This window comes from Pteronotus mesoamericanus, unplaced genomic scaffold (genome assembly GCF_021234165.1).
Source record: "Pteronotus mesoamericanus isolate MK-2021 breed Mesoamerican mustached bat unplaced genomic scaffold, CSHL_Meso_final contig_52, whole genome shotgun sequence".
NCBI classification, from domain to species: Eukaryota; Metazoa; Chordata; class Mammalia; order Chiroptera; family Mormoopidae; genus Pteronotus; species Pteronotus mesoamericanus.
Window position 1 is genome coordinate 12,223,538 of NW_026555189.1, and position 27,958 is coordinate 12,251,495.

The 27,958-nt window shown below is 41.9% G+C and overlaps 1 protein-coding gene across 2 annotated transcripts; it reads right to left on the reverse strand.

Annotated features, from left to right (window-relative positions):
- Positions 1-1,590: 1,590 nt before the first annotated feature.
- ZFP90 (ZFP90 zinc finger protein) lies at positions 1,591-19,020 on the reverse strand. Of its 2 annotated transcripts, XM_054579280.1 has the most exons (5): positions 18,722-19,020; positions 18,488-18,555; positions 7,616-7,742; positions 7,152-7,247; positions 1,591-3,871 (listed from the first exon to the last, which is right to left on the reverse strand). In XM_054579280.1, the coding sequence occupies exons 2-5, from the start codon at positions 18,518-18,520 to the stop codon at positions 2,223-2,225; spliced, it is 1,905 nt and encodes a 634-aa protein (XP_054435255.1). In that variant the 5' UTR covers positions 18,521-18,555; positions 18,722-19,020; the 3' UTR covers positions 1,591-2,222. The 2 variants fall into 2 exon arrangements, with proteins under 2 accessions (XP_054435255.1, XP_054435256.1); XM_054579281.1 differs by lacking the exon at positions 18,722-19,020 and having other exon boundaries at positions 18,488-18,589.
- Positions 19,021-27,958: the final 8,938 nt, after the last annotated feature.

Consider the following 27,958-nt stretch of genomic DNA (forward strand, 5'->3'; position numbering starts at 1 on the left):
TTACAACTCATGCCATTCTTAGAATTAGTCCACTATGGGGGACCCCAAACAATCAGCAGCAAAATGAGTTCCTGGTAGGCATCTTCGCCAATCAATAAGCGAGGGTTTGAGTATAATCACTATTGCCAAACCATGTATGAGACAAAACATGGCCTTGGCACGGTGTGCATGCTAAGCATGGAACATTATAAATGTATTTTCTGAATGTTTAATGTCTTGGAAGGGCAGGTCAACTAGGGAGTATCCACCTTGCTCAAGTGACAATGGGCTAGACATCCCATTCTTCACCCCCCAGGAACATTTTTCTGCAAAAAATTATGAAGAGCCCTGGTTGGGTAGTTCGTCTGGTTGGAGCACCATCCCATACACCAAAAGGTTGTGGGTTTGATCCTGTCAGGACATGTATCTGTGGTGTGGGATCAATTTCCAGTTGATGGGGGACAACCAATTGATGTTTCTTTTTCTCAAATCAATAAACATACCCTCAGGTGAGGAGTTAAAAAAAAATCACAAAGAATGTTTGGGAGCTGCCTCATGTTGTCCCGGATGAGAAAAGGATCATGGATCCTACTACCTGGCATGCAAGAAAGCCGGTAAGAAAGGTTCAACATCAACATCACTCATATCACTCCTCCCAATGATTTATCAAGGTGGGAAAATTTGCTTACCTTATGAAAGGGGGTTAATGCCCACAGTTGCTCCTAAATTTATCTGCACTGTTGGTACCAATGAATCAACAAAGGTTCTTGAAGTTCCTTTAGGACAGCCTATGAAATTCCATTAGGGGACATTAAGGTTTAGAGTGGGCTACTGAAGCATAGCTCTCAGGCTTTACTCATGGGAAAGCACCATAGAGCTTAAAAGTTAATTTTTTTGTGGTGAAATATTTCCTTGGCACATATAATGATTTAAAGACAAATTTTATGGCAAGAGGTAATTGGACTTATACTTCTCTACAGTAAGATTAAATTGGTGGAAAATTCTTGTCTTATTTTTGTGTTATTTCCCCACTGATCCAATATAGAAATCTTGGGGCAGTGCAGAGTAAGAGAACTTAGTAGTTCTATAAAATTGACATGTTAGCTGAAAGTGTAATTATGATATTGGGGAAATGAAAAAAGTCACCAGTAGTTAAACCATTTACAGTTTCTGTTAACATTTTGGTGTGTAAGCTTCCAACAAGTTGCTTTAAATAAGTTTGTGACAAATCTGCATATGTCTTGCTGCCTTATTCTTTTGTGAATTCCCAATTTATCCAACTCATGAGCGCTCATTAAATGTTTGTGCATCTGACCTAAAATTTATTTAAAAGGCCTCTGAGGTTCCACATTCTTTTCAGTACTTTACTACTTCTGCTTTCTCTATAGTAAAGTAAATATTACCTAAATCTTACCTAGTATTTCCATAGTAGTAGTATAGTATGGAGATACCAATTGTATTTTGTGGCCAAGTATGTCAGTTCCCACATCTAATCTGGTTTACATGCAATGTATATTTATTTCAAGCTTTTTATATCCTCTTAAATTGAAATTTCAATGTATGAACCCCCCCCCCCCCCCCCCCCCAAAAAAAACTAAAAGCCCTCTGAATTCCAAAATACCTTTTCAGTGTCAAGACCCTGGGGCCAAAGATCCAGGAGACCTGCATTCTCCACCCAGCTTTGCCATTTTAAGTTGTATAACACTGTGCAAACCACTTTACATCTTTGGTTTTCAGTTTCTTCATCTGTACAATGAAGTAGTTGGACCAGTTGATCTAATTCTTTGAACAGTGAATTTCTGGAGGTGGAACTGGTTTCCATGGTAAATTCAGTGTAAGAGCTGCAATTGAATGCAGTTATCAAGCAATTTTAAAAATGAGTTTTGGTCATTACTGCAGGAATTTCTATAAAAAGGCTGTAAACAGTAAAAGTCAAATTGTTGAAAGTTGGTAATATATATGTTAAAAAGCTTTAAAAAGTCCAATGTATAGGCATATCATTTCCAACAGGTTATACATAATGTTGGTAGTTGTTTTTACAAATCTGTAACCAGATCTGAGAATGTGGCTTTTATTTATTGGATTAAAAAAATGTCTACTAGCACAGAGTTTTCTCTGCACACAACATACAAATACACATAATTCATTACATTCCCAAGCTTTCTCTCCAGTAAGAATCTTTTGATACCGAGTAAGAATAATATTTTAGCTAAAGCTTTCTGCATTCATTAATTTCAGGGTTCCTAGAGTTTATTTCGCATATGAATTCTCTGGTGTTTAGTGAGAGCTGAGCTTCGACTAAAGTTTTTCCCACATTCCTTACAAGCATAGGGTTTTTCTCCCGTATGAATTCTCTGATGATCATGCAAATTGGTTTTCTTTCGGAAGGCTCGCCCACATTCATTACATTCATAGGGTTTTTCTCCAGTATGAGTTCTCTCATGTTGAATGAGGGAGGAACTCTGACTGAAGGCTTTCCCACAGTCAATACATTCATAGGGTTTCTCTCCTGTGTGGGTTCTCTCATGTTGAGTAAGTGATGAGCGTCGACTAAAGGCTTCTCCACATTCATTACATTCATAGGGTTTTTCTCCAGTATGAATTCTGTGATGCTCTATGAAACTTGTACTCCTTTTGAAAGCTTTTCCACATACATTACACTGATAGGGTTTCTCTCCAGGATGAGAAACAGGTTGTTGACTGAAGGTCTGCTCACAATCATAGGGGCTCTCTCCAGTATGTATCCTCTGATGGTCAGAAAAGTCTGTAAAGTGACTGAAGTCTTCCCCACAGTCATTACAATGATAGGATTTCACTTCAGACAGAATGCTTTCATCTTGAGTAAGAGATGAACTGTGCTTGTATTCTATGCTGTAGTTATTGCTTTGGTAAGGTTTCCCTCTCTTATGAATCCTCATATGTTTATAAAGGGATGGGCTCTGACCAAAAGCCCTCCCACATATGCTACATTCAAAAGGTTTTTCTCCTGTATGAGTCCTCTCATGCTGCACAAGGGAAGAACATCGACTAAAGGCCTTCCCACATTCCTTACATTGAAAGGGTTTCTCTCCACTATGTGTGACCTCATGTTGAGTGAGGGACGTGCCATGCCTAAAAGACCTTCCACATAAGTTACATCGATAGGGTTTTTCTCCAGTGTGAATCCTCTGGTGTTGAACAAGGGAGGAGCTACGCTGGAAAGCTTTCCCACAGAGACTACACTGATAGGGTTTCTCTCCAGTATGTGCATTCTCATGCTGACCAAGGGAGGAGCTATGCCTGAAGGCCTTCCCACATACATTGCATTCAAAGGGTTTTTCCCCTGTGTGAATTCTCTGATGCTCGGTAAGCTGTGTCTTCCAGAGGAAGGTTTTTCCACAGTCAGTACATTCATGGTGTTTCTTTCCAGCATAAATTCCCTGATCTGTACCATTTGGGAAAGCTCCCTCTCCTTTATGAGTTTTCTCATGTTTAGTAAGTGACGATCTATGAATAAAAGCTTTTCTACATTTATTACATTTATAAGGTTTCTTTTTTGCAAGGATATTATTCTGATTAAGTAAATCTGAATTATGTCCCAAATTGATTCCAAGTGTATCACATTCACTAGACCTTGAAGGAATGTTCAGTTGTGTAACCAAGTCTGTGTTCAATCTAGAGTTTTCACCAAATTTATTATGCTCAAAAGTTTCCTCTGGTGTGATTATTTTCTTCTGGGTGGATACATCTGGACCCAGATATCTCTTCCAGTTTTCTTGGTGCCTCTCTAAATGACTACTCACATCCCAAGCAACTTCTACTGTGGCATGTGAGAGATCATTTGGGCGAAGGGATACTTCAGATATGCTCTGCTGCAGATTTGATGATTTGGCTTCAGGCCTGTTCTTCCAGTCTGAAAGAAATTCAAAGTGCAAAAGTCCCCTATTCCCTCCTGTTTAAACCAGCTGCTACAGCAGAAATGAAGAAATGAAAGATTCAAATTACAAATGACTCTGTTTTGAAATTAGTCCTGTAGCTTGGGGAGAATATCCAAAATGGAGGAAAGGAAAAGTGAAGAGATATGATAGTGCAGATTGCAGATCCAGAGTGAATGGTAAGTCCAGAATTAGGAAGCCCATCTAGGAGGGCTGGTTAGGGAGTAAGGAAATAAATGATTATGAGACTGTTAGACATAAACACTAAGGGAACAGCATCATAGTCTACCTTGTAGGATCCTGTCTGCTCTCCATGATTCCTGTCCATTTTACAAAGCACCGAACACTCTATCTTCCTAATACTTCTATTTCATAATTTCTTTAAAGTTACCTCTGAGGCTCTGGATATCCAAGCCATGTAGAGAAAATGTGCAGCCAATGATCTAACAGAAATGATTCTTTGATATTCTTGGAAATCAAGGGCTAGATGCACAAATTGAGAAAAATATTTCAGTAGACAAATCATCCTTGCCCTCTCAACTGGGGCTGTGGTTTTAGCCTATTTGCATTCTGGTTCTACACTGGTCACCTCTCTTAACAAAAAAGGATTTATTTTAATCTACCTAACAACTTGACCTCTAAAAACCATTAGTAAGTATTGAGCTCTAGTTAATGATATGCACATTGAAAAATGCAGGGATGAAATGTACTCATTCTGCAACTTACTTGGAAATGCATCAAAAACATAAATTGAGAGATGGATAGATGAAGAGGTATGTGATAAAGCCAATATAATATAATGTTAACTACAGAATTTTGGTGGTAGGTATGTAATGTTCACTATATAATTTTTTCAATTTCTCTATGTATTTGAAAATTCTCATAGTGAAACATTAGGAAGGACTAACCCAATAACTAATGGGCCCTAACCCCCTTACCCTGTAACAAGACTCAAGTCTAAATTCCTGAGGACAGGGAATGCTTTGTATTTCTTTTAGAACACTTCTCAGTGGGACATTCAAGAAATGTCTGTGGTGATAAATGCATAATAAAATTTCCTCCCAAGCCAGATCCCATAACAATCAATCAATGATTTCTAACTGTTTTCTACATGCTTTGCACCATAGACAAAATATATAGAAACAAAATAAGACTCTCTAGGAGCCTGAAATCTAAGAACAGAAATAAGACTCAATATCTTTTTGACAACTAAAAAAAGAAAAAGAAAAAAAGAAAAAGAAAAAAATAATCAGATGGTACACTATTAAATCTGAATTTGTGTGGCAGAGATGATACAAATGGTATTTGTGATCAGGGAAGGAAGAAGTAAGTATGTTGGCATGTATTAGGTTTCATGAATTAGACCTTGAACTTAAAGAATAGATGGCTTCGGATAGGCAGAAAGTATTATCTAATGAGGGAAAGTATATGCTACCTATACAAAACATTAAAAAGAAACTTAACCTAAATGAAAGAATATAAAGACAGTATTGGAAGGCTGATGCAGATATTTAAATCAAGACAGTTTGTTCCTTATAATGAGGTACAGAAAGTAATAACAAGGTTTTTTCAGAGGTGGACAGTTTATGAAGATATGCATTAAAATCCAATATGGTCCACCAAATTATGAATAGAAAAACAAAATATATATGCATACGATAGAATAAATACAAAGGAATGAATACCAAAAAAAAAAAAATAAGTAATACATGCTACAACATGAACCTTGAAAACATTTTGCCAAGTGAAAGAAACCAGGCACAAAGGGCTATATATTCTATCATTCCATTTATAGAACATACCCAGAATAGGCAAATTCACAGAGCGAAAAAGTAAATTAATGTTTGCCAGGAGTTGGGGGTGATGGGAAATAGAAAGTGACCATTAATGGGTACAGGGATTTTTTTGGGGGGGTATTAAACATATTCTGTAATTAGATAGTGGTGATGGTAGCACAATTCTGTATCTATTCAAATACCACTGAACTGTACACCTTAAAAGAATGAATTTTATGTTTTGTGAATTATATCTCAATAAAGATATGATTTTAAAAACCCAATATGGCCCCGGCTGGGGAGTTCAGTTAGTTAGAGCATCGGGGCACATGCAGGAGTCAACCAATGAATGCATGAGTGGGTGGAAAAGTGGGTCTATGTGTGTCTCTCTCAAATCAATAAATAATTTTTTTTAAAACCCAACATGGATTATAAACTGGGAATTATAGTAATCTAAGCCTGGGGCTTGGTTTAAGATGTCAACAGTGGAAGTTAAAAGGCAGGAAAATCTAGGATAGTTCTCGAAGGAGGAAAATATTCTGGGTTGAAAGAAAAAGACTAAATTGACTATGGTGCCTGGTCTAACAGGCAAGGGAAGAAAAGGGTGATGGGCAGGGTAGTAAAGTACGCTGGACGGGGATGAAAGAGGATTAATTTAGATTTTACATCTTTAATAAGAACTGCATAGGACTTCCAAGTGGAAGTGTCTTGTGGGAAAAAAAGTGACCAGGATACAAGTAGGATGATTGCTGAATTTATAGCATAAATAAAGAGCTGCAAGTACCAGAAGACAGGCACCCTTTTTGCAATAGAGAAAGAAGGGGAGGAGTCTGGAGGGCAGACTCCTTAAAGCAAATCTGCTTAGGGGGAAAAGCAAGAAAAATCAAAGACCAAAAGCCAAGAAGCACTTAACAAGCAGGGAGACCAAGAGAGGATGATACTCGAGGAACTATGAACGGAGGCAATGAATCAAATCGGCATGAACACAGAATGGATGGAAGACCATGTTGCTCCCTAGACAGGTGTAGTGAGGGAAGGAAGTTTAAAAACGAGTTACGAAGGGAGGAAGAATAAAGGCTGTGGCTATTTCCTACAAGTCTTGGGCAGCCAACAGTGAAAGCAATATGCCAAAACAAGGAGACATGGGAATTCAATTATGTCTGAATGAGTTAGAAAATGGGTCTTTAATGATGGGAGACTGAGGACACCAGAGGAGAAAATAATCCATCCAGCAGGGTTATAGGATGGGGAGAGATGGTATACTGAGTGTAGAACAAAGGGGTATCTTTTCCCCTAAAACCTACCAGCAGCAGGAACACCCTCCTGGAGAAGGGAGATATACAGAAGTGTCACCCAGGAGATGGCTCGGCCTCCTCTGCCAGTCTGTGAGCTCCCAGGACACCAATTTGAAGGTCCTTCCCCGCTCCCTCAGCCATGCCATTGTCTAAACTGATTCCTATAGGCTTGATTCTCACTCATTTACCTGGACAGAAAGATCTTTGGATTTCTCCCTCTGACAGCCATGGCTCTTCTCCTTGCTCCAATTTGAAGATAACCTCTGGCTTGGAAGCTTGATATCCTGCTCACGGGTAAAAACACAAGATTTGGTTGTTTGTGCAAGTGGTCAAAGAACCCTCCTACAAGTCAGGACTAGTCCTTGATCCTCAGGAACTCTGAAGGAAAAGAAAAGGTGCAACTTGAGGAGTCATGCAATCAAATGACCCATTTCCAGTTCTGTGAAAGAAAGATCTTTTACCTAAAGAGCATGCCTAAAGAGCATGCTCAGAAACCCATAAGGCCAGGTCCCAAAAAGATGAATAAGCTCTAACCCTGAACACTCACACCCTGCTCACAGTCATTCAAGCTACAGTTACAGAGCCTCACAACCTCAGCAACTGAGAAAGAAAAGACCCACCTTTAGGCAATACATTGAGGTGTGGTCCTTACCAAGAGAAACTAGGTTGCTGTAGTTCTCCAGCATCACGTCCCTGTACAAGCGCCTCTGAGCAGGGGCCATGTGGTGCCATTCTTCCTGGGTGAAGTCCACAGCCACATCCTTGAATGTCACTGATTCCTGTAGGATCACATTCCTGCTCAAGTAGGATCAACCCCACAAACATTCCCATGGCAATACTGGGAACGTATTGTAGGGTCTATCAGAATCAATGATCACACATTTAATATCCTGAGGTGTAAATGTCGGGTTAAATATACTAGTTGTTTACATAATTGTACAAAGAATCTAACATTCAGGGAGAAAAGTCATGAGGAGCAGCATTATGTCCTGTAATCCTTAGCTTTTATTTCTCTTCAAAGCCAAGTCTTTTCATACAATCACCAATTCCTCCCTCCCCGTGCACTTCCTTTGTTAAAAAATTCAAATATGGTGGAAGTAAAAAGTGGCAGCCCTCCTCACCCCCATCACCAACCTTAATATATTCCCTAGAAACAACCTCTGTTAACAGTTTGGTGCATAAACTTAAGAGTTCCTTTTCTATGTTTCTTACATACACAGTGTCTTGTTTGTGAAATACCATAAATATTGTTCCATACTTAATTTTACGTTTAACTATGTTATCTTGGAGATCTTCCCATAGCAGTACACATAACTTCACTTTATTCCTTTGAATTACTTCATAGCACTCCACAGTTCAGGTACATCATAACTTACCCATTACCTAAAACCAACAGCACCCATTGTACTAAGAGTAAGACAAACTCCTCATCACTCACTGGGCTCTAGCCATGCTGACCTTGTTGATCCCTGAACATATCAAGCTTGTTCCCACCCTGGGTCTTTATGCTTGTTACTCCTTCTCCCCTGCAATCTCTACATGGTGGACAGCTAGTTTCTACTGGTTATTTAGGTCTTAGCTCCAGCATCACTTCTTCAGAAAAGCTGTCTTCGCACCTTCCTCTAACTTACTCTCCATCATATTACCATGTTTAATTTTCCGCCTGACACAGTTATTCTCACTGTCCAAATTCCTGTCACCTGAACTCAGGAACCAAATAGATTCAGATAAAAAAGACACCTGTACTTCTAACCATTATCTGAGGCTGCTTACTTGTTAGCTTGTCACCATGCCCTATTTGAAATTTCTCCTTTGGTCCTGGTTAGATTTCTATCTCAAGAAGGATAAAATAAAGTACAGTAAAGACACTTAGTACAAAAAAATGTTGAAAGCAGAGCCACAAGTTTGCTGGAGCAGTGAGGAAAGGTTACCTGGAGGTTTCTGCTTTAGGTCATGCCCTTCTCCCCACGTGCTCGGCTACAGCAGAACTGGACTTCTTTCAGTTTCCTGGGGAGTATCAGCCTGTCCCCACCCTCCCACAGCCTTTCCCTTGCTAATTCCATTTCATACATTTCATACTCCAGGTGTTGGTTAGCAGATTTTCAGTGAAGCCTTCTGATCCCCCAGTGGATGGTTAACCCCTGTATTATGTGCTTTAAGCAACTTGGCACACCCACAATTATTCAAATAGACCTAATAATCTATTTAATGCTTTTTTTCCTAGTTAGATTATGAGCATTAATGAGGGTAACTATCTATTTTTAAACTCTAAGGCACTAGTGTCCAGCAAGTGCCTGACCCACACTACACAGCTGTTTCCTAACTGAATGGAGCCTTACGGAGGTGGCTGAGATGCGAATTTTAGAGAAATAGGAGTGAGCCCATCTACTGAGTGAGATGCATGACCGCATTCATAGACAACACTGGCGTCTCCGTATCATATCCCTGTGGTTGTGTCCCCACAGGAACAGGGAAGGGTTGAAATGTGGCAGACTTTTCTGACCAAGGTTTGGGCCAGAGAAGATGACATTAGATACTTACTAGGTATCTGACTTTACCATATGCACTGTGGCAGAATAAAAGTGCCAACGAAAAAACACTGCAGTCCTTAAATAGCTTTCAGTTTATTTTAAAATGTCTTATTTTTAGAGCACGATATGAGACAATGCATAGTAAAGTGAGGCGTTAAACTGTGCAGTGCAGAGAAGACCGCGAGAGGCACAGAAGCTTCAAGGTAGGCTATACAGTAGGCCCTCACAAGTAACTACCATTTAGATGGAAGAAGGAATAGTGGGAATCCAATCCAGAAGCTTGAGAAGGGAAGCTAGACTGGGGATGCTCATGGCCCGTAGGAGAAAAATGGTTTGGGCAAAGGCAGACATTTTAAGTTAGGCTGTGAGAAATAATACCCTCTCCCCATTGTCTACTCTGTCCTCCAAACATACAGCCCCCTTGGTATAGTAAGAGATAGTCAGCGGCCAACCTAGATTCCTGTGCTTAACTGGTTGTCCCTATTTAACACAAGGTCTCCTGACTTTATTCTACTTCTCCAAGTAGGTTGCACTAGTGGTAAAGAACGTGCTGAGCAGCAGACAAACGTCTACTCCAGCCCCTCATGGCAGGGCAACAACTAGCCTCTGTTCTACTCTTGGTTCCATGAACTCTTTTCCTAACGCATTATCAGCCACTTCTCTAGAACACAAATTGCTTAGAAACCTTTAGTTTCTCCCCACCTTCCCCTATTCCTACCACCTCACCCGTTCATGCCACCATCTCTTACCTGGACCATTGCTACAACCTCCTAACTTGCCTCTCTCCTCTTCTACTCAGGTCTTCCTCCCAAGCCTGTTTTCCATGAAACAACTAAAGTAATCTTATTAAAGCATGTCAGATCAAGTAACTTCTTTGCTTTAAAGCCTCTAATGGCATCTCCATCCATCTCAATTAAAAGACAAATCTTGCCAGGGGCCTACGTGGGCCTTCACAATCTGGCTCCCGACTATCACTTTGACTTCATTTTGAACCTCATCCCTGAACTACTGCCTTCTCTACTTCACTCACCCTGCCCTCCCTACAGTTCCTGGGATGCACTACACAGGCTTCTGCGTTGGAGTCTTTGTTCTGACTATTCCTCGACTTGGAAGCAGATAAGCATGTGGCTCCCCACTCACTTCCTTCAGCTTTTTGTCCAAATGTCCCCTCACCAGAGCAACCTTCCCTGAGTTCCCTACATAAAACTGCACCCCCACTGTGGACTGTCACTCTTAGTTCCCTTTTTCACAGTCCTTACCATGACATATCTTATTTTTGTTTCCAGCCTGTATCCTAAAGCAGAATGTAAACTCCAGGAGAGCAGGAATTACCTTTTCTTTATGGTTGAATCTCCACTGCCTAGAGAAGAGGCGTGGCACACAGCGGGTGCTCCATAAGTATTTAATAAATATGTTTCTTAAGATTCAAAACCAGACGCCTCAGTGTGAGTTTCAGAGCCCTTCATTAACTAGTCCCCACCTTACTTTCACAGCCTCAGCTCTCTCTGGCTTCTCCCCTCTATACCATAATTCAGCATGCGGAAGAGTCAGAGCTCCCTGAAATCAAACAATCTCTTTCCTCTCTCAAAGTACTGCTTCAAAACGCTAGGCCTTCCTTCCTCTGCCTAACGAACTCGCATTCTCTCTTCAGCGGTCCATTCCCTTCCCCAGGTCTGGGCTAAAAGCCCTCTCACATCCCGTCCCCTGACCCATGGCTCCAGCACAGCTCATAGCACATGTGTTATGGTGTCTGTCACTTAATATTCACTGTGCCCCTAGAGGGTCAAGACCTTGTCTCTGGCACCTTCAAATCTCCATAATTATTGTGGTATATCAAAAGCATTAAGTAGGTAAAAATATACTCTGAGATCCATGGTGTGAATTAGCCACTCTGAGTCAGATTCAACATTAGGGCATTCTCAACGCTGTAGGCCACACCTCAGACTGTAATAAAATGATCTAGTAACATCTTGTAGATACTACTCACCCTTCTTCCAGATATAATTGGACTTCATCAACACCTTTTAATACAATATGCAGATGATTTATTATAGAATTGTATACTTGAAAGCTATGTAATTTTGTTACCCCAATAAAGTCAATAAAAAAACAAAACAAACAAACAAAAAACAAGTATCAAATGTTTCCCTTCCTCATGCTGACATAAAAGGACCCTGGACAAATAGTGAAGCCCGAAGTCAAGAACTGGAAACAGGATATGCTAAGGTGAGAAGGCTCAATTTCATGAGCTCCTAAAAAGCTTCACACCTAGTGAGTGTGTAATATCCTTGGTAAATTGTAAACCTCCAAGAGATCCAATTTTCTCATCTACGCTACAGGTACTCTGAAATAAAGAAGTAGGAATTTTTGTCCTGGCTGATGTGGCTCAATGGAAAGGTCGCCAGTTTGATTCCTAGTCAGGGCACACGCTTGGCTTGTGGGTCAGGTCCCCAGCTGGGAGCGTGTGAGAAGCAACCAGCCGATCAATGTATCTCTCACAGCCTGATGTTTCTTTCCCTCTCTTCCTTTCCCTCTCTCTAAAAGTAAACAAATAAACTCTTAAAAAAAAAATAAGAGTTTTAAGAGCAGACATCCTAAAAGGATGACATGTGCTAATATAAACAGTAGATAACATGTGCTAATATAAACAGTCATTCAACTCTAACATACACCAATCCTAGAGCAGAAATCAGCTCAAAGTCTAACCCAGAAAACTCTGTAACTTTGAAACTTTACAAAACTGAAAACCAGAGAATGGCAGCTAATGTATAAAAATAATCTACTCCAAGACTAGGTTAGTTCGCCCAATTAGAACACATTAATTTTACTGGCATACAGTATGGTGTTTCCACTCAAGTACTTGGTGCTCTCTGATACCAGACCAATCATAGTTTGGTAAGCTGTTGAGTCAATAGCATGCCTAACAATTGAGTACAGAGAGAAGAAAAATTACTCATGGCCTTTACACATATACACGAATACCCTGTTTAGGCTAATGGCATCACCGTGCAGGGTGGTCCAACCTTTCAGCGTCTCTGTGCCACACTGGAAGAAGAGTTGCCTTGGACCACACATTAAATACACTGCAACACATAACCACACTCAAAAAATCTCAAAATGTTTTAAGTAAATTTACGATTTTGTGTTGGACTGCATTCACAGCCGTCCTGGGCTGCATGCGGCCCCCAGGTCCCAGGCTGGACCCCCCTGACAGTGTTCCAACTGGAAATCTGGACTCTACATTTTTCCTTTATGCCCTGGAATCACCAGGAGCCTCAAAAATGTCTTCTATATTCAGTCCCTTCTCGTCATCTTTCAAATATAGCTCAAATTCTCCCTTGCCAAAAATGCCATTAAGGTAGGCAATAACTTTCTAGATCAACACTGTCTAATACGGCAAACCACTAGCCATATGTGGCAACTGAACGCTTCCAGTGTGGCCAGTCCAAATCAGATGTGTGGTAAGTGTAAAATACACACTGGATTTCAAAGACGCAGCACTCCCCCCGCAAAAAAGGGTAAAAATACCTTGTTAATAATTTAAAAATATTAACTCACAAAGAAAGGATAACATTTTGGCTCTACTGGGTTAAATAATATATTACAAAAATGAATTTCACCTGTATCTTTCTACACTATGGCTACTAGAAAATTTAAAATCACACTGGTGGCTTGTATTGGTTTCAGACAGCATTGTTCTAGATCTCCACCTCAGGCCATTTTCTTTAGGCTACTCAATCACCTTTCTCTCAAACTTTGCCTCCTGCCATATACCACATGCTTCCACTATGTGGAATCTTTGCCCTGATTACATCACTCTGTTTCTGTTTTGTCTCCTTGCCCCGCACATACTATTCTGACTAGCTCTACAGGAAAAATTCCTAGTCATCTTTCTAGAACCAGTTCAATGTCCCTTCCCTTCTGAAGCTTTCCAGATCCTGCATCCTCCCCCACTCCCTTAGTATTTGGTCCACATCTCCATTTCAGAATAGTAGCTGTTTATTCACGATTTTCTCCCTTAACAATTTATAAAACTCCTTTTCATTTTATTATCTCCAGAACCAAGCATATTGAAATTGTCCACAATCATATGGGCAATTTAAAGAAATTTACCCATGTATGGAGGGTCTTGACAAACAACTTTTTTTTTTTTTTTGGCCTGCAGGGCGATGAGTCTCCAATAAAAACTAAAAAACCTACAGGCACTTCAAACAACTTTTAAAAAGTTCCTCAGGGGATTCATTATACACAATCAACAGCTAACATACTATACATTAAACACTCACCACAGGCCAGGTACTGAGCTCAACCATTTGTGTTCACCCTCTCGCTCAATTTCCTTTTTGACGCCTTACTGTCACCCCAAGGGGAGCAGTTTCCTCTCCTTGACTGGTTCTGAAATGTGACCCTGGTTAAGAACCATTGCCTGGCACAGAGCAGGCACTCCAAAAATGTCTGAGGGGTAGAGTCTGGGTAACTTGCTAAAGGAAAACAAGGAGTCATTTTGAAGGTTTTTTAAAGACTGACAGATTAGTGAATTCTAGAATTATAAAAATAAGCGGCAAACAGAAAATGATGACATTAATAGCCAAATCTAAAAGCTGGTTCCCCTTAAACACTAGCCAAACAGAAAAACCTCTGAAAAATCGAGTTAAAACTGAAAAAAACAAGCGAATTTAAAGATAAGGGAATAAGCAAACTAGTGAAATACAGCAGTAGCATGTTAAGAAATGTGAAAAATCTTAATGAATAATTTTTAATTCTAAATTATCAACGTTGACATAAAAAAGTAGAAACCTTAATAACCGAGGAGAAAACAGAACACTGTTTCCAAATCATCCTCTCTATACAAATACTGGCTCTAAATATTTTATAAGTTGTTTTAAAAGACAGAAAAAAATAAAAAGTAACTTAAAAGCCTACAAATTAAGGGTAAGCATGACACCAAAAGTTGTCGAAGATCTCTCTTTCCCTGAGGGCTACTTTACTTAAGGATACAGATATAAAGAATGTTTTAAAATTGTTTTCAAAACATTATCTACTATAACCAATGGGATTTTATCTGAATATTACTTATAATAGTAAGAATTGTAATAAACAACCCAAATGTCTTATGAGGACTGGTTAACAAATTTTGGTACATTCATGCAAAACAATATAATACAACCATTAAAAGTGATAAAAAGAAAAAAGAAAAATCCTCATAAAAACTCTATGAAATTTAAAATACTGTAATTGAAAATGTTTAAGGGGAAAATATACACAGGTAGGAAAAAAAAAGAAATTCATCAAAAAAATAGAGGCGTTAAAGAGGAGGTAACAAATGACTTTCTTCTATGAAAAAGTTTATATTATATATATACTCACATACTTTATAAGATATATTTTAATAAAATAAAAGTAGTACCAGACATAGAAAAGTCAGGAAAAGAATCATATTTTGGAGGATTTAGTCCCCTAATTTCTTTTTATACTCACCCTAAGACATGCTTAAAGAGAAAGGAAGGAAGAGAAAGGGTGGGGGAGAAACATCAATGTAAGACAAACACTGATCAGTTGCCTCTAGCATGTGCCCTGACTGGGGACCAAAGCTGCAGCCTAGGCAGGCGCCCTGACTGGGCACAGAACATGCAACCTTTCAGTTTATGGGATGACACTTCACACCAGCCAGGGCAAGAATCGTTATTTTTAAAATAGGTCTTAGAGGAACAGGTTTTGACATCTTAACATTTTCTTAAAGGCAAAATTTCTTAAAACTGTTCTGTGAAAGTCATGTTGTTTCACACAATTATTTTACCAAATAACTAGGGTCCCTACAAATAGAAAAGTATCTTTTTTGCCATGTAAGGAGCAGAAAATGCAGAAAGTGTAAAATTGCTGCTTGGGGCTAAATAGTTATGAATGTTTACTCATATGATACCCACTTACCACGTGTGTGCTTTGGAGCAAGCAATGAAAGGAGTTACATGGCCCTGCCATAAAAAAAACTGAAAGTCCAGCCGAGAGATGGACAGGTAAACACATCACTCCGTATGACATAAGAGCAGTACTATGACAACTGTGCACAAGTGCTATGAGAATACACAAGGAGGGACACCTGACCTTACCCAGGGTAAGGAGTGTGCAAGCTGAGGCTTAAAGACCAGCTCCAGTCAGCTGAGGAAGAGGCTGAGACAAGGGACTTCCATACAGAGGGCGCTTGAACATCCCAGACTGAAAATATCCTGACCAAGGTCAGCAAGCGGCTTGGCTTCCCCTGGTGACCCAGGAACACAATGTCTGAGTTCAGGCGATCCAAGCCAGCTTTTTCTGGGTCTGTTCATTCTGAGGATCTAACCACAGAGCTCTTGGGATCTGGAATCAACAGAGACCAGGCCCAATCTCTCTCTACTTCCTCCCCGTCAAGGTAGAACAGCAAGAAACCTGGTTTCCACATGCAGTTTTTTTCTTTTAAACTTTCCCCATTTCTTACTGTTCTGGTGGCTTCAACTTTAAGAATGGGAAACACTTTTTTTTTTTATTCCTAATTAAACATGTAGTACGCTTATAAGGAAGAAAAGAATGCACAGTGTTCACATAGATATAGCTACTAATGATCCTACAGACCTAAGGATTTTCAGGGTACCCCCCTCACCCATCTCAGCTCCCACTTCCCTCCCACTGAAGGCCACTTCAGGTATTTGTAGCCAAGCCCTAGGGGAAGACCACACCTAACAAAACACCACCCCAAGGGAACTACGACTCAAACTCTTGCTCCAACACTTCATTATTCACAACACAATATTTATTCTCAACACAACAATATTTACAACTAATATTTATTCTCAACACAATATTTAAAACTAAGAAGAAACTGTACTAGCTCCCTGCTCAAAAACACTGGCTCAATGTACAAGGCTCCTTGCTGCTCCCTGAACACACCGCACATCCTGCTCTTTCCAGAGAGCTCTTTCCCAGACTTCCTTCAAGTCTGCTCATACATCACCAACAAGCATAAGGCTTACTCTAGCCACCCTGTCTACAACTGCCCTCATACCACAGTCCCCCACGTCCCTGACTCTATCCTCCCTACCTTTCGGTTTTAATTATTTTTCTGAGGTACTGTCACCTTCTAGGGTGTAATTTTTGTTTACTCCATCTACAATGTAAGCTCCATAAAAGCAGAAATCTTTATAAATTTTGTTTGCTAGTGTATCCCAGCCACCTAGAAAAATGTTTTAATACATCATAAGGGTTCAGTGACTATCTGCTGAATGAATACATGACGGAAGAATCAATGGGTTACCAAGGCCAAAAGAAAGAAGTCCGAACTCCCTTCTGTTTTCATCTACCCATTGCATACTACCCACACCCACTGTCGTACATGATGTTTTCATGAAAACGCTCCTCATCTTCTTGTCTTCCAACCCCCCTGACCCACAGTCAGTCAGCTCTGTCCTTATCCCCATCAATGTCACCTGCTTAGACTCTGCTTGGAATCCAAGATGTCTCCACTGACTTTCCAGTAAGAATTTCCTCCTCCCTCTCTGTATTCACATCAGCTTCTGGACCTCTGCAACAACACCTGACACCATCTTTCTTGTCCTCTACTTCTGAATGAGGCTGTCTTCCCCCACTAATTCATTTCCTAGATAGGTAGTCACATGACTCAATTACTCATCTCCTGCATTCTAGAGGGCCAAGCTCAGGGAAAGGGAACCAATGATAAAGAGAAATTTCTGCCTAAAAAGCCCCTGTTGTGTTCTGTCCTTAAGCCTGAGTTAGGTAAACCAAAGAGATCTACAGGGCCGTTCCATGAGAATAGCATAAGTGAGCCGGTGTGCTTGGGAAACATAACTTTTAAAGCGAAGCTTAAAGCAGTCCTTAAAACGCACTGCTCAGAACACAAATTCACTTTCACCATTTAAAAGGCAACCCACCTCTGCGGAAAGGATCGACACCTCCATGAGGTGCTAAGTCATCCTAATGCCACACAGCCTACTGAGACAAAACTTTGTATAGAAAGGTGCTGATGACAGTGTGTTGCTGTGGCTAACCTCAAACCAAATAACTATCTCACTTTAGTATTGTTACTCGGCTTACTCCTTAAGTCTTACTCCTGTAAGCAAAAAACATATAACAGGAAGTAAAAGATATAAAGGCACTTTATATCATTTTATATGGTGTGTGTTTAATTTACTGTAAACTGCTTTTAAAGGATTTACTAATCCTTTACTAATTGGTATTTTTATCTAGATTAATTTTGTCACACACATAACAATTAGAATACGATTTTTCCTTAATTCTAAAGAGAGTATGGATTAAAATACTTTCTGGATCTTGTTATATTTTTACCAATATACTCTATGTAAATCAGTGGACAAACTCAGAGTTGTGATGCTTCTAGAAAACACCTCCTCCATCACAAGAATAAATAGGTTCACAATCAGCTTCATATTAATTACACTGAAGACTGGACATCTGGGGGTATGCAATATTATACCTTTGTTTAAGCAGAAAATGACGTTAAAACCTATTTTACAAGTCTTCCTTGGTTCCTGCCCTTGCCCAAGTAAGCCCATCTCCAGCCTCTTCCTTGGCAAATGCAGACCAGGCTCCTTAGGACTTTTAAGGTCTATGTTTCCTGGATTAGAAACGTGGCTCCTCTCTCCTTCACTCACTACCAGTCACTTCCTCCCGTACAGTTTTCTATCTTGTCACCCCACCTTCTCCATTCCTTATTGACAAGAGTTCAAGGAATTGGCTTGGCACTGAGAATTCTCAACACTGACACTTTCCAAAACATCCACTCTCAACTCCTCCCAGAAGACCACAGGGCCCTGGTCCCCTCCTCTCCCTAGCTCGGGACACCTTGGGTTTCACATGGCTATTAAACTCCAAGGGGCCGACTGAGCCGGGAAGGAGAGTCTCCAGGACGCAAACAATGCTCCAAACATGTCCCGGGGGCCTCTTTGGATGGGACACCCCGGAGTAGAAAGGTCCTCGCTGCTCACCTGGGGTGCGGCTGTCGGAGGCCTCGGGGCCATTCCTGACTCGTCGGGGCCCGCTTCCCAGACAGGGACTGGGGAGAGAAGAGAGGGCCCACTCACCCCACTGCAACCACCGACCCCACCCCGTCCCACTGGGCCTGCCTCCGCCCCTCAGACACTTCTCCCGGGACAGGCGTGAAGAAGTGTCTGGGCCCTGCGTGGGCCTGCCGCTCTCCCTCTTCCAAATTAAAGGCTCACCGCGTCCAGGACGCCCTCCTCTGGCCACGCCCAGTGCCCTCCGGCCCCGGCAGGACGGGGGGCGCGGCAGGATGGAGGTGCCGTTAAGAGCCGCGTACTCGCGTACTCGCGTACTCGGAATCACTGCCTCTTGGAGTTTCCAGATTTTGCAACCTCAGGCCCACCCAAGGTTTGGAACGTCTCCTCCCGCCCCCGCTGCAGGCTCAGTCTTCTCCAACTGTGGTGTGTGGAGGTGCGGCCCAAAGCGGCCTTAGCCGCACCAAGGCTGGACAATGGCCTCAGCAGCGGAGGAGAGCCGGAAGTGCGCCTGCGCACGTGGAACCTTGCTCTTACATCCCCGGGTTCCTGGCGAGCGTGTGGACTACACTTCCCAGGGACCTCCGCGTGTGGGTTCTCTGAGGCCGCACGGAGGACTCCGCGCATCCTTCCGGAGGCGGCGGTGGAGTGTGCTGGGAGGACCCAGCGAGTGGGAGCTGGGTTTGAGTACTATTAGGTCCACTTCTTCCAGTAACAGTCACTTCCAGTAACAGGCACTCTTCTTGTGCCACGGGCATGTTGCTAATGGAGGGATACAGCAATATACTGAACAGAAAAGACCCTACTTTGGGGGAGCGGCTTGTACTCCTATGGACGAGGGAGACAATAAAAACGTAAACAGATCCAAAAATTTCAGGTGCTGAGTTCAGCAATAGGAATGACAGTGAAGGGGGTGGGGCAGCGTCGCAGCTTCAATACAAAATACTATTTATTTATTTGCCTCTTCTTTGCCATCTTACCGAACAATAGTTTGAGCACTGACTCACCAGACCACACCTACCACTAAGACACTCGATGAGATATTTAATGATCTTACAGAAGAGAGAAAAAAAGAACCTTCAGATAAATCTGTGGACAAAACAATGTGAGAAAGCTAACAGTGCTACTATCATATTATTTCATTCCTTGGTATTCCATTGCTCAGGATTTTGTGTTTGGGACAAGCTATAAATGATGGAAAATTTCAACCCCAAGATAGATGAAAGCCAGGTACAACTATCAGATTTATATAATTGTTTTATAGATTACAAATAATCAGTCTACACTTCCTAGACTTAGACTTAACATTAGAGTATCACATATTCACCTGGTAGAAAATGACTGCAACTTAGTGTTCCTTTTGTTACACTGCTTTATCAAGAGGATGGATGTTTAAAAAATTAAAGCTTTTTACCACTGCTGCATAAATATAATGCTCTGTAACAAGCAGAAAACATAATTCAGAAAAATGAATGAGTGGTTTAAGGAGGCCTCCCTGAGTGACTTAGTAGCTGAGACGGGGAGACAACTGCAGGAACATGAGAGAAAAGGATTCCAGGCTGAAGGCACTGAGAGTGCAGAAGGCTCAAGTTGGAAATAAGCTTGATGTGTTTTAGAAACAATGTCTAATGTAGCTGCAGGAGAGTGAGTGGAGTAGAGGCAGGACAGGTAGGCTGGGATGATTTGATTGAGCAATGTTTTGGAGGCTGTGATAAGGAGTGTGGACTTTGAGTGCGATGGGAGCCATTAGATTAGCAGCAGCAATGAATTCACTTACTACTATGAGGGAATAAGAGAAACTTTTTTCTTGTTGTCCCAGATTTGGTAACCAGGACCTAGAGCCGAGATTAAATTATTCTGCATTCTAAAGAAAGGCAAAACATTTGGGACTAGATACCCTCAGATCTTACAAACAGGGGCACCCTGCTACTATTATTAGCCATTACCTATATGTTGCCCCATTACCCCTATAAGGAGATTAGGATGGGAAAGAAAAGAATTCCAAAGAACAGTAAGGCCTCCACCTAGTGGACAGAATGTTCTACTGCTCACCCTCAAGATGAATGTGAGAAAGAAAACCATTCAAACATTGACAGCACCCAAAGAAGGGGAAGGTCTATAAACTACCCAGATGTTTCCCCAAGCAATGTTAAGGGGATTAGAGAACAGACTGAGTGTTAGGAGAGCAGCTTGAGTTTTCATTGTTTGTGTAGAAAGTGATGAACTGGAAAATAATTGGGCTTACACCTTTTGGGCCCTGGGATGGGGTGGAGCAGTTCAGAACAGTAAGAGGCTGTAGAACTAACTGGGGGAGGTGGAGGTGAAGCCAGATCTCCCAAATTAGATATCTGTAGGTTTCCTCTAAGGAACTCACAAATGCACTTCCATTTCTGCGAGTGCGGCTAAACAACTTTGATGGTGGATGAAATATAAAAATCTTCTAAAATGCATTGGTAACCTGGCCAGTGTGGCTCCGTTGTTGAATCCCATAGTCATCATCCCATAGACTGAAAGGCCATGGGTTCAATTTCCAGTCAGGGCACATACCCAGCTTGTAGGTTCAATTCCCAGTCAGGGCATACAATGTCCTGAGGTGAGGATAAAAAAAATACATTAGTGAGCTGGAAAATTCATAAGGAATGCACAGAGGCCAAAAATGAAGTAAAAGTGATAACTTATAGGGATAGCTGGAATAATGAAAACTAGTTTTCACCTGAAAGTCATTTGCCTAAGAGCTTTGTTTTTCATGGTTCTGTAGGCACAGTTACCAGGTGATGAAACTCAAGTACCATCCACACACACACACACACACACACACACACACACACGTTGCGGACCACTTTGTGTGGTAGTGGGAATTGTAGCCCAGTGTGAGCTAGGCCCTGCCTGTAAGCCTCAACTGGAAAGCCAGGAATACTGGGAGGCACATGGACAGATATCAACACTGAGGGTCCCCTGGGAGATCTGACCTAAAGAATGCAATATAATCACTGAAGCTGGCTCTGCTTCGCACTGCCCTGATAAGGAAAAACCAGATGTTTTACTTCACAGCAAGGAGATAATTTCTGAGCCTCAGAGTCATACCTTAATGAGCATCTGGTGTCAGCGTGTCTGACAGATCCTGATTTAAGACAGGTCTCTGTGCTTCTTCAATTTATTATCTAAAGCCTTTTGATATAGATTGATAAGCTTTGCATGCATGCTGTATACCCCTGCGCACGTCTCGTTCTCATTAAAAGCCACTTCAGAGAAGGGCTCGAGGCATTCTCCACTAGAGAAGATTGCCACCCCCTTCTCCTGACAGGCAAATTGTGTCTGGTACAATTTATTTCTTCTTCCATGGTGACTGGGAAGACTGCAGGACAGAGCTTCACGCACGTGCGCGTGCACAAACCCCCCTCCCCCAGTACACATTGGGACTCCAAAGGTGAACACAGGTAAATTGCCTGTTTCAAAACTTGGCATTGAGTGGAAGAAGCAGAAAACATCTTCTGTGAGAATCTGTAACCACAAGCTGGTCCTTATGTGGATTTGCAGCCTGCATTAACCGTCCCTAGGTCCTCTAAAAAGCTGCAAGCTGAGAATTTAGTTTATATATTGGTCCCAGGCTAACTGTGCTTCCAGGAATCTGGCAGAAGCAAACACAAATCCTGCCTGGAAGAACTGGCCTTCAGCCCAGGCTTTCCCAAATATGATCCCAAGAAATATGAGCTCATAGTCTTGAATTACAAAGCACATATAGAAAACAAGGACCCGTGAATGACAGAAAGCAGGAAGAAATAGCATAATAAGAACCATAACAGCCTCAAATATAGGGAGTTCTCAGACACAGAATTTACAATAGGCCTAATATGTTTCAAAAGTTACTCTAATGAACTCAAGTAGGAGTTGAGTATTGAGTAGAAAGCAAGAGCCTGAAAATATGAAACAGCCCACACTGGGTAGTTCAGTTGGTTAGAGCATCATCCTGATACACCAAGGATGCAGTTCAATCCCCAGTTAGGGCACATACAAAAATTAACCGGTGAATGCATAAATAAGTGGAACAACAAATCAATGTTTTCCTATCTCTTCCTCCCTCTCTCAAAAAAATCAATAAATAGAAAATTTTTAGATTTCTGGCCAAGATGGAGGCATAGGTAGATATACTTTGCCTCCTTGCACAACCAAAAGAAGGACAACAACAAATTTAAAAACAAAAATTAACCAGTACTGTCAGAAAATTGAGTTGAACTGTATGGAAGTCTGACAACCAAGGAGTTAAAGAAGAAACATTCATCCAGACCAGTAGAAGGGGCAGACTGGCAGCCAAGGCAGAGCAGACATGTGGCAAGGCAGCAGCTGAAGACCAGGTGAGCAAGGTGGCTGCTGGCAGACCAGGTGGTCCCACATTTGCATGCGGATACACCAAGTGGAACAGCTGGGGAGGGAGATGGACTGCTCAATCCAGGGTTCCAGTGCAGGAAAAGAAAGCCTCAAAACCTCTGTCTGTAAAAACCTGTGGGGGATGCAGCAGCAGGAGAAACTCCCAGCCTCACAGGAGTGTTCGTTGCAGAGACCCATAGGGTCTTAGAAGGTACACAAACCCACTCACGCAGGAATCAGTACTAGAAGGGCCCAATTTGCTTGTGGGTAGTGGGAAAAGTGACTTAAAGCCAGCCTAGAGCTGAGCAAGCAGCATTGTTCTCCCCCACATACAGCGTCAAAACACAGTGACTTCGGTTGCCCCACCCTGGCAAATACCTTAGGCTCTGCCCCTTCCAAGAAAACAGGCACCTGAGAAAAAGAAATATGGCCCAAATTAAAGAACAGATCAAAGCTCCAAAAATAGAACTAAGTGATGAAGACATAGCCAACCTATCAGATGCATAGTTCAAAACACTGGTAATCAGGATGCTCACAAAAATGGTTGAGTATGGTCGCAAAATGAAGGAAAAAATGAAGGCTATTGAAGGCTATGCAAAGTGAAATAAAGAAAAATATACAGGGAACTAACTGTAAAGGGAAGGAAACTGAGACTCAAATCAACAATTTGTGGCAGAAGGAAGAGAAAAACATTTGACCAGAACAGAATGAAGAAATAAGAATTCAAAAAAATGAGGAGAAGCTTAGGAACTTCTGGGACAACTTTAAACATTCCAACATCTGAATCATAGGGGTGCCAGGAGAAGAGGAAGAGCAAGAAATTGAATACTTATTTGAAAAAATAAATATTAAAAAAGCTCTGGTTGGTGTGGCTCAGTGAATTGAGTGCCAGCCTGTGAATTAAAGGGTCGCTGGTTCAATTCCCAGTCAGGGCACATGCCTGAGTTGTGGGCTGGGTCCCCAGTGTGGGGTGTGGGGGAGGCAAACACACACTGATGTTTCCTTTCCCTCTGGTTCTCCCTCCCTCCCCCTCTCTCTAAAAATAAATAAATAAAATATTAAAAAAAAAAAGAAAGAAATAATTAAGGAGACCTTCTCCAATCTGGCCAAGGAAATAGACTTCCAGGAGATCGAGGAAGCTCAGAGAGTCCCAAAGAAGTGGAACCCAAGGAAGCACACAACAAGGCACATCATAATTAACATTACTCAAGATTAAAGATAAGGAGAGAATCTTAAAAGCAGCAAGAGAAAAGGAGACAGGTACCTACAAAGGAGTTTCTATAAGACTGTCAGCTGATTTCTCAAACGAAACCTTGCAGGGAAGAAGGGGCTGGAAAGAAGTATTCAAAGTCATGAAACGCAAGGACCTACATTCAAAATTACTTCATCCAGCAAAGATTTCATTTAGAGTGGAGGGCAGATAAAGTGCTTCCCAGATAAGGTAAAATGAAAAGAGTTCATCATCACCAAGCCCATATTATATGAAATGTTAAAGGGACTTATCTAAGAAAATGAAGATCAAAAACTATGGACAGTAAAATGACAACAAACTCACAACTATCAACAAGTGAACCTAAAAACAAAAAACAAAACTATGCAAACAACTAGAACAGGAACAGAATCATGGAAGTAGAGATCAGAGGGGAGGGGAAAGAGGGAGAATGACGGAAAAGGTACAGAGAATAAGAAGTATAAATGGGTAAATAGAAGGTACAAAATAGACAGGGAGAGGTTAAGAATAGTATAGGAAATGGAAAAGCCAAAGAACTTATATGTACGACCTATGGACATGAACTAAGGGGGGGGATGCAAGTGGGAGGGGGTGCAGGGTGGAGGGGAATAAGGGGGAAAAAATGGGACAACTGTAATAGCATAATCAATAATATATATAACTTTTTAAAGAAATATTAAAAATATTATGAAACAATTTAATAAGAACCAAATAGAACTTTTACAAATGAAAACTACAGTAAGTTAAATTAAAAAACTTCACACACACAGTTAACAGATTAGACATAGCTGGGAAAAAACATTGGTGAACAGTAGACCTGACAAATTTATCAATAAAAGTCCAAAGAAATGAAAATGGAAAAAAGCAGAGAGTTATAATAATATATCTAACTGGGTTCTAGAAGAAGAGAAGGAGGAGACTGAATTGTATTTGAAAAGATACAGACTGAGAGTTTACAGAACTGATGAAAGATGCAAATTCACAAAACCTGGAGTACCAACATCCTAAGTCAGATGACTAAAAAGATGTGACCCAGAGGCACATCATAGTGAAAAATACCACATATTACCTTTAATGTGTCTGTGGGAGGGGGGCAGGGCGCAGAGAGACTGCCTTTGAAAGAATGAGGTGTGTATAGACACATCATTCATCACAACGTCAAGGGTCAGAAAGCTTCTGGACAGACAGGAGGGTGACCAGAATTGGGCTGGACATGAATGTGTGCAAGTGTTTGGTGTGGCACTCGGGAGCAGCAGACTAGCAAAATGGTGCAAAGGTACTCTAACTCACCCTGGCTGGTGTGGCTCAGTGGATTGAGCACTGGCCTGCGAACCAAGAGGTCTCCTGTTCAATTCCCAATCAGGACACATGCCTGGGTTGCAGGCCAGGTCCCCAGGAGGGGCACCTTAGAGGCAACCACATATTGATGTATCTCTCCCTCTCTTTCTTCCTGCTTTTCCCTCTCTCTAGAAGTGAAGAAATAAAATCTTTAAACAAATACTTTAATTCATTTTTATATAATATTAAAATATTTCAATTGCCCATTTCAAGAAATATTTATAAAACCTGGGGTTGCTATGGGAGAGGGGACCAACTGGAGATTTTGGAGGGCGAAGCCCCTCCATTTGCAGCGCTCCAGTGGTTGGCTCGGATTTCCACTTAGGGGGATTCACCTACCGATGCACGATTGTTGGGGAATTCACCGGCTCCTCCTTACAGCCCCGAACCAGGCCTACCCCTATGCCCCCAAGCCAGCGACCCCAAGGTCCCGGTGCACCAGAGGGTGTCGATGCAACAGACACCTGTCCGCGTACAGCCGCTTGGGAAGCCCCACTTGTTTCTGGGCCCAAGGGAGGAAGCCGAGCCCCTGAGGAATGGCGGGGGTGGGGTGGAGGTGGGGGGATGGTCTTCTTGGAGTCCGAGAGCTGCGCGCGGCGCCACGGCTGCTCCGGGGTCCCAGGCTCAGTTCCCTTCTTTCCATTCCAGGTCCGTGCTCCGAGCAGAGGGGAGCGGTAGGTGCAGGGGAAACGCGGCCCTACACGGCTGGGGTCTGCTGCTGAAGGTCAGGGGTCCGGGTTCTCGGAGGTCGAGGTCACCGTTACAGTCCCGCTGCACCACTCGGACTGCTGAGGGGTCAGTCTCCTCGCGGAGACTAAGACATTTAGGACATCAGGACATTTATGTTCCCCTGGGTGTTTCCTGCAGAAGGCCCTTCCCTGGATTGTAGCATGGCTGTGAGAGTCTGAGGCCAACACACAGACAGGGAGAGAGGGCAGGGAGGAGGAATAGAGACTGGGAGAAGGGGTGGGGGGATGGAGAAAGAGAACGAGAGAGGAAACAGAGAGTCAGCCTTGTCTGTGTCAGACCTAGGTTAGCAGGCTCTATGCGCAGCTCTAGCCCTGCTGTCTCGTAGTTTTATTACATGCACTGATGATTTCCTCCTTTTAGTCTTATGCAAGTTTAAAATGGCTTCTCTGACTCTTGCAATCAGAGTCCTAGATAACATTCACATTACACTGACCACTTCCAAACTCAAAATATTCAAAACACAATAAAGCTAGCTCATTTGTACAGTTTACTTTGAGTTATTTATAGATCCACTTCTTTTTCACAAGGAGGTGAAAAAGTAATACAGAAAGGTCCCACGTGACCAACAACCAGCTTCCCCCATAGTGGCATTTTACCAGGAAATTCATATTGGCACAATAGTTAACTAGTCTACATACCTTACTTGGATTTTCCCTATTTTGCATATACTTTAAAAAAAAAGTTCCTGTGTATAATTCTATGGCACTTTATCACATGTATAAATTCATATGACTCAAGACACAAAACTCCTATCACCACAAAGGAACTCCCTTGATGTCATAGTGATACCCTTCTCTCATCCCTGGCTACCACTGGTCTGTTCCCCATATCTCTATACTTTTGTTATTTCTATAATGTTATATAAATGGAATCACACAGTATGTGATCTTTCGAGACTGGCTTTTTCATAAAACTCAGAATAATGCCCTTGAAGTCTATCCAAGTCATTGTGTGTATTAATAGTTGATTCCTTTTTATTGCTGAGTACTATTCTATTGTATGGATGTACCAGTTTGTCACTAGTTCAATCTAATGAAAATTCTTTACTCAGATATATGGGGTATAAAATCTACATAAGGAAAAAAAAAACGAACACTCAGTCCCCCAGGCCCACATGAACATGATGAGCTGTGAACATCTGGGGCCTTATCTCAGACATCCCAGGGAGACATCTGATAAGGTTTGATCTCAGTCAGTTTTCTAATCATTACTGACCCTGCCAGCTCACCCTCAAGTAGAGTGCTCACATCATCCACAGGCCCCAGGAAATGTTTTCTGATTCAACAAAAGTTCACTGAGCATCTATGTAGCCCAAGCTTTCTGAGCATCTGCTGTCCTGTGTTCCATCACAAAATTTCCCTGGTGATGGTCTGCCACCCCGGGGCCACACTTAAGGGAATCAGACTTTTTGCTCCATCCCAGGTGTGGTGACTCAGGCTGAAGCCAGTGGCGCCACCTCAGGGGCGATGCAGTCTCTGAGGGAACAAGGGCCAGGGAACAGGAACCTCACTTTGACTTCTGACTCAGCCACCTAGCTCTTCCAGACAGGCCTTCCTCAGGCCAGTCACTTGCCCCCTTGTTTATCAAGTCTCCTTGTTTGTCAACTGATGGGATGTGCCCCAGGAGCACCCTAGCACCCCGCCTTTGCCCTGACCCAATGACTTGGTCTGTTTGATCCCAGGCTCTCTTCATGGAGTTATGAAATATATTTACTCAAGGAAGGCTTTCCCCAGATACCTCTGTGCCTCCTGAGACAG